The 7753-nt window shown below is 32.7% G+C and overlaps 1 protein-coding gene across 1 annotated transcript; it reads right to left on the bottom strand.

Moving 5' to 3' along the window:
* Positions 1-639: 639 nt before the first annotated feature.
* On the bottom strand, positions 640-7149 carry LOC137923277 (putative odorant receptor 92a). The gene is made up of 7 exons (XM_068766477.1): positions 6588-7149; positions 3456-3621; positions 2839-2935; positions 2055-2156; positions 1879-1967; positions 899-965; positions 640-699 (listed from the first exon to the last, which is right to left on the bottom strand). Exons 1-7 carry the CDS (start codon positions 7147-7149, stop codon positions 640-642), a joined length of 1143 nt encoding a protein of 380 aa, XP_068622578.1.
* Positions 7150-7753: the final 604 nt, after the last annotated feature.

The raw sequence follows: 7753 nt of genomic DNA, 5'->3' as shown, positions 1-7753 counted from the left end.
TTGATAATAAAACTTACAATGAATCCTTCTAACTACTTGATTAAAAGTATTTTTGAAAGTAATAACACAAAAGGCAACTGAATTCTTAGTAGACTATTCTCAGACCAGGGACCATTCGGAACCCTCGTATTTAAAGGAAGAATTGGGGTCTTTATATCATGACCTATACGAATGACCTCTACAAATGATCCAAGTGGATAATAATATGAATAAAAAAATAAATATAAGCACCTAAAACTATAGACATTTTTAATTTAATGTAAATAAACTTATTTCTGAGTATTTTAGTGTTTTTAAACTAAGAAATCGATAATTATGGTTTGTAAATTATTCTTAATCGTAATATGATGTCTAATTTCTGTGTTCACAGCTGATTATAGGCTTTCCCACAAATTTCTAATAATGCCGGTTGTAAACGATCTGCATTCAGCGTTTTCAGATGATCTTAACAAGATCATCTCTTCTTGTGGATGGATGTCCTTCGATAACTTTGCCGATCTATGGCTTCTGTTTTGGAACCATAAAGTCTCAACAACCAGTTCTGCACCATATGCTATATACTAAGGAATATAAATGAGAAGTACATATGATATTTGAGTTTTAAATATGATCCATTATTTATTCTCCGCCAGTGTCAGTTTAGCGGTTCATGTAAACCGTTTTCAATAACGTGAAATAAGTCCACGATGTGCTTATTATCTGAAAACAAAAAGAACATTAACGGTTGTGAACAGCTAAGTTATGTTTATGTTTAACGTAAAAGTGCAACATTAAACAAAATTCGTATTTTTTTAAATTATGTTAAGACAAATAAAATGTCACGACAAAACACAAAAGTAATTTTGTAATTTAGCCATATACATTATTACACATTACATAAATATGTAAAGGTGAATACCTTTGTGAAGCAATTATAAGAAATATCTGAAAATTTATACGCGGTCAGTATCTGAATTTTGTTAGATCTGAAAAAAAAAATTATAATTATAGTAACCATAGAGAAAGTTATGTTCGGGATTGCTCTACGAGATCGAATTAAACGTGAAGACATTCGTAAACGAATAGTACGAAAGTAACAAAATGGATTTAGAAGCAGAGGGCAGGTCACATTGCACACAAAACAGTTTATCTCTGCAGCGTATTGTACGACGCCCACCCACAAGATGGACAGACGAAATTGTTAAGATCGGCAGAAGACGGTGGATTCAAGCAGCTTGCCTCCGGTCCCATTGCAAAACTTTGGGGGAGCCCTGTATTATCGAGAATTATAACGACATTTTTTTATTGATTATTATTTTTTACTGATTAATTATTTATTTCCCATTGATACATATTATAATATTTTAATTAATGGTTCCATTACCTTCAACTCGTCAAGCTTAGTAAAGGTATTTACTCTCATTGCTAATTGTTGGTTTTAGTGGGATCATGTTATTTCACATTCAAAAATTATTGTATCATATCATTAAGTGTAGCTATAAACTATAGAACTCACTGTTGGAATTTATTTTACAAAATGTTATACAGCCTATCCACAAAATTGCTGTGCAATGCAGAATTTTGTGATACAGTCTTTCATAGGTATTATACATAACCTTGAGAGATGGCCTAGTTTTATAGGCTATTCAAACACAAGATTGTTAAACCATAGCACGGTATATAAGTTAATGTAATGAAATTAATATTTGTCTAATTAAGTACATTGTATTATGTTAATCAGATTATTAATTATCTTGTGCAATGTTCTAGTCGACTATCCGCTGCTTGTGGTCTATAAAAGATTGCCTCGTGTGATTATAACCATCCATTTTATTTTTTGATAACCCTATAATTATATAACATTTCCTGTTGTTATGTCTACAATACAAAGTTATTTACCTTCTAATTATTAACAAAATATCTTTCTTTATACGTATATCCTTATTGTACCAAAGACACATATATGCAGCATCACCAACTCTTTCGCTCTGTAAAAATAGTACATGATTATAGAAATTAGTTCCATTTTTAATTTATTTGTAAATAAAGTATATAACAATTTATTTCACGTTTACCTCTCTCATCAATGTTTCGCCGAAAAGGCACATGACAAACATTTGAAGCAATACTATAATCAAAAACAGCAATACCCCGATGATTTGACTCGGACCTCCTATCTATAACATAATATTAAATTTCACAATTTTCGTTACATTTTTTTTTGATTCATTGTTGACATATAGATATATAATGATATAAAGGCAAGTTTAATGCTTAGGCAGCCTTTCCCAGTCCACTCAGAGTGGTATAGCAGTAACTACATTATACTATTAACAATATTATTTCAGCCGTAAGGTAGAAGTAGACATAAGGCTTCTTCATAGATTATAATCAAATGTTATCCGTCGGTGTATTCAGCATCTGAACTGTGCTATATGAGCAGATAGAATGCAGAAAAAAGAAAGAGAATAGAACAGATAGATACGAATTATCACACGTAACAATACAGGTAATCTTTATCTTATGTCATGTTTTGAGGCAAAGAATTGCAAGTATGTGTTTAAGTAGGATGGTAAAGTTTTAAAGTTAAGCACAGAATAGAGTGTAGTTAGAGCGCGCAAGTTTCCCCGCTTGCGAATGCAACTATTTGAGATCAGGTTGTCGGTAGATAAGGAGAGCTGCGCATTACATTACCGATATTGGACCTTCGTTTTGTGGCTGCTTTTCGCCACGAGTCAGACTTAAGCCTCGAACCAATTGTTAAAGTTCCTCTTCAACTCACCTTGGGTTACGAAACAATCAAGCCCAAGTTCAGGGACACCAGTATTATACCTAGCTTACGCGTATATAATTACTTACCGTTAAATTAAAACCCAGTGCGCAAATTTGTAACGAACCCACCACTACGTTGAAAAAATTTGGCATTGTAAATATTTCGTTCAAATCCTTTGATAACCTAAAAGTAGGAAGTTTTTAAAATATTAATGGATGTCAATAGAAATGTATACACAATTGCTTGCAGTTATAGCTAAAAACTATGGTATTCAATTTAAACTATTATGAAAAACTGTATTTTGTATTTAAGACATACGTATTTATACATGTAGCCCAAAATTACACAATACTTATTTTTATTTTTGTATTGTTAGAATTTAATTTTATAACACAGTGATTCATTCGTATAGATTTAACAGTCCTGTTATTTGTTTATATAAACAGTAAGACATTGCACAAAATTTCACATTCTTCTTCCTATTTTCAGCCCACTCTGCAAGCCACAGATCTCCCCCAAAAGATCGCTACGACGACCGCTTTATCGCTACTTACATTTGGCAACTTCCTGTGACCTCAACTATGTCATTAGTACGACTCATTAGTTAACAGAAAAGAAGCAATACATTCACTCCTTTAAAGCTTTTACACTTATAATCAATCACCATATATATGGTAATATATTTACTAATAAAATAGCATACTTAAGTATGTACTGGTGTCTTATAATTATATCTCGCAATTCATTCTCATCAGTCCCGTCAAAATATTGCAGCTCGTTCGCAATAAGCGTAAAGTGATTACAGACGTGCGACGTCAATACATAATATAGCAAATCCACGCTGGTGTAAAATGCTACACACAAAAATCCTGAAATTAATGATTTCGTTACAATCAAAAGTTTCTGATATTATTATGAGGCACAGGATGAAATAAAAGTTATTTAATATACTTAATGTATCTATAGATATCGTTAATAGGAAAAATCCGTTATTTTTTCTATAACATAAACTATTTATTTGTCTTTATAATGATATCAGCCGAAAGTACGTCTTCTGCTATCTTTAGGCCTCTACCATGTATGTAATCGGTCTGCCTAGTGGGAATGGAGGGGTGTTAAGGGGGTTCCCACACCGGTTCATCGTTGCCTCTCTAAAACTCTCCCAGCCGAACAGTCGTCGGTTGCAAGAGCTATCTGCCCCGCCCACTGCCACTTCAAATGAGCGATTCGTGAGTTATATAAAACCAAAAAATATAAAAAAACTCTATATTACTTTAGTTTAAACATTAAGATAACAACTTTAAAATTATATAAAGCTCATTCAAAATTATGTCAATCGAGTATGATAAACATAGAGTATCATGCACTCTCTATACAGAAAACTTCTTTATACTAGCATTTAGAGTACGCCATACGCTCTAAAACTGATTATAAATCATAATCCAGCGGAATAATATCAGGACTTGATGACGGCCAGACTTAAGTAGTAAACCTGTATGTGGATCAAGCTTTCTGACCCAGTGCTAAACTCTACTTATAGGACCATTCTTAGCTTTCAAACATGGTGTTATTAATAGGCTTATCCACCGTCTGAATCATTACATCGTTATATACTCGTGCTGATTTTTTGACACCTTTTTCACAAAAATATGACAGGGTCTCTATTTTAATATTTTCTAAAATTGAATTTGGCCATAAATCTGTTTTGTTTATGCTAGTGCTACAACTTACTCCCTGTTACATATAATATTACAAAATAATTAATATCGATTGGTGCAAATAGTATAACAAAACAATAAATATTGTGTATAAGAATGATAAGTTTGAAATTTAAATGTAATATCACTTTCTTTTAAGTGTTAAATTGTTTTTAGCTAGACCAAGTACATAATATAAAATTTTCAAAAGATAAGTACGAATAATGAATAACTAAGAGTAGATTCAATAAATTTAATATTTTTCAGAAAAATATACTACATGCCACGTATACAGAAGTCGATAATTTTATTTAAAAAATTCAGACACATTTGGCTAAATGCTAGTCTTTTTCGTTAATCACGTCAGGGATTTAGAGTTTTAAGAGTGCATTCGTTTCGATTGGCTTTGTATAGACTCTTTAACACAGCGCTACAAAAAATAATCCAGTGGTATTACATCGAGCGATCGGCAAAATACCAGCTCAATTTTGTGCAATTATTCGATTGAGAATTTTTTTAAATAAATCGTTGTTACGTCGACGGATGTTTGAAACACATTACAATATAATTATAATTACCTCTGCTTAAAAATATTATTTTTGTCGAAAAAACCTTTTAAATACTCACTGAAATTCCTCAGAAATATTTATTGGTGAATTAATTGCAAATTGCATTATTCAAATTATATAATTTTTAAGTTGTATTATCACTAAAGTTTGTTTTGCTCGTCTTAATATTACGGGTCTGTCTGTCTATGCGATCACATACAACACAGCACGAAGAACAGATAAGTGTTAATTCTGGTGTGGAGATTTAAGACTGGCAAACGCAGTGAGTGGATTACATTCACAAGGGATATAGATGACTTTGTTAAGTCGAAATATTCTGGATGCAAGCCACTTCCTAATGGTGCTATTGGACATACCAAGAAGAGGCCTATGTCCAGCTGTGGATATTCTACAGTAGACACTATGATAATGATTATGATGACGGTGAACTCTATATTTATATAATTGGTGTAACTACAACCTGATCTCGGTTAAAAGATAATAAAAATAAGAAATTTAATTCTAATTTAATATGAAAATTATTGCAGCACTGTCCGTGTTGAAGAAAGTGTTCTTTAACTGGCCGCCCAGTCGTTTAGTATTGAACGTAAATTGCATCGGAAATCAAATTCGAACAGGAAGAGAGGCAGCCTTTTTCTCTAATTAAGAACATCAGAGTGGTTTTATCTATACTTGTGACTGTAATATAACTAAACTGTAATACTTAACACAATAATTTCCTTTATAACGATAAATAATTATTATCAGAAATTACGGTGTAAACTGTTTACAAAATGGCGGAAACGTAATAAATACTTCGTAAATTAAAAAAAAATTGGAATTTGTACGACTTTTTGTTGATGTTTTCAAATTTCATCATAGTTTTGAATTACGCAAATCAATTGTATTAGGCCATGCCAACTCTTTTTAAAGGAATAATACATTGAAATGTTATACATTGTCCGTAAAAAAATAAGAATAAAATGATAATAAATGAAAACAAAGATCGACGTGTAACCGCTTAATGGCGTCATTACGTTTTTTTTATCTCGTTCTGTACCTTAGATAATATGAATTACGATTATTATAAAAACACAAAATTAAACAACAAGCCCATCCTCAACCAGCTCAAAATCAAGACCAGATTCTCCACAGTATGTCACCAACAAGTCTTAAGTTATTATGACCACAACGCACAAACAGATAATATTAATTCAATAGTAACTGCAAGGAAAGTAGATGGTGCGACAACGGGGAGGATACGTACGCGGTGTGCTGTACGTGGTACGATCAAATCAAGTTAATAACTGGACACCCTATTACTACGGCTCTGAGATTAACAGAGGATAGGATGGCATAGAAAAAGCTTGCTATAGATTCCGTCAAAGCGTTTCAAAACGCACACGGCTGAGAAGAAGTCATATATTCTTAATCTAAATGATATAAAACGCTAATATTCGTAAATAATAAGTACCACCTCATTACCATAATCCTAGCAAAAGATTTTAGGCCATCATTGAATAAAAGCTTTACAAATATGTAATAAATTAATATAAAAAGAGTTCTAAATTATATTTGTAATTTACATACCCGCTGTAATTGAAAAAATGTATACAGGAATCCAAGTAAACCATGTATCCGTAGAAAAAGGCAACAGTAAAGCGTAAGGCAGCATGTACACGATTTCATCTTCTTCCAAATAATGATAAAGCATAATAAATAACGATGAAAAATTATAAATCATAATAAGAAATACATTTAGAATAACGTAAATATTTAAAAAAGCGTAAAGAAATCGTATACTTTTAAAGGCAATTTTACGCCTATTTTCATTATTCATAATTCGCTCGTAAAGGTTTCGAAGCGAGAAGATTAAATTGTTCACTTTCTCTTGCTTCGATGCGATGTATGATATTTTTAAAATTGACAAAGCTCCTATCGCGGCGCACGGAGCTAATTGAGTTAACTCAAGCAAACGTTTGTCCCTAAACATATATATACAAAAACATACTTCACCGGCAAGCATTAAAGTTACTTCTAATAAAAATATATAGAATTTGACATGAACTTTCATTACGCCAAGGGGAATTCCCAGAAATGAACAAATCAACACTATATATTTCAAAAAATCTTCAAACGGTGGAAGATGCATGATATTTTTGTTTTTAAATGCGTTATCCAATGTCTCAAGTTCTGACTCAAGAAAATGACACAAATAGCTCAAATTGTAGCTACCGCCCGCACCGTACTAATGTTTAAGGGGTGTCAACAATATTAAGTTATGCAAATTTGTCTTACTTGTTCACAGGCATTTATTTACCGTCTACAGCAATATTTTCCAAAGTGGGGCTCACGTCTCCCCGGGAGGCAATTTGATCATTAAAAGGGTGGTCAATCCAAAGGTGGACTCGACAGTATTCGAAATTGTTTAGGCCTTCATTGGCAAGCTCACACTCTCTTTACGAGCTACGGAGATGACTATGAATTAGTAATGTGGAGGTACAAACGAAAGTAGGAGTAGGTGAGACAAAGAAAAGTAACCGATAAGCTACCGTCAGCGGATTAGCAATGAGGTGCCGGAAGACAAGTCACATGGCGCGCAGAACTGATGGCTGCTAGAAGCGTAAGAATTCGAAGATATCGGACCGGCACGTGCAACGTCTTTAAAGTCGTCGGAAAACGCTTGAATGTGAGCCACTTCTTATTGGAGATCTTATTGGACCCGTTCTATTTTTTTCAAATTGGAAATATGGGGT

Source organism: Battus philenor, unplaced genomic scaffold (genome assembly GCF_028537555.1).
Source record: "Battus philenor isolate CCGP_79_NKW_IND1 unplaced genomic scaffold, ilBatPhil1.0.hap1 SCAF_21, whole genome shotgun sequence".
Lineage (NCBI taxonomy): Eukaryota > Metazoa > Arthropoda > Insecta > Lepidoptera > Papilionidae > Battus > Battus philenor.
Note: the sequence above shows the minus strand (reverse complement) of the source record. Positions and strands in the feature narration are given on the sequence as shown.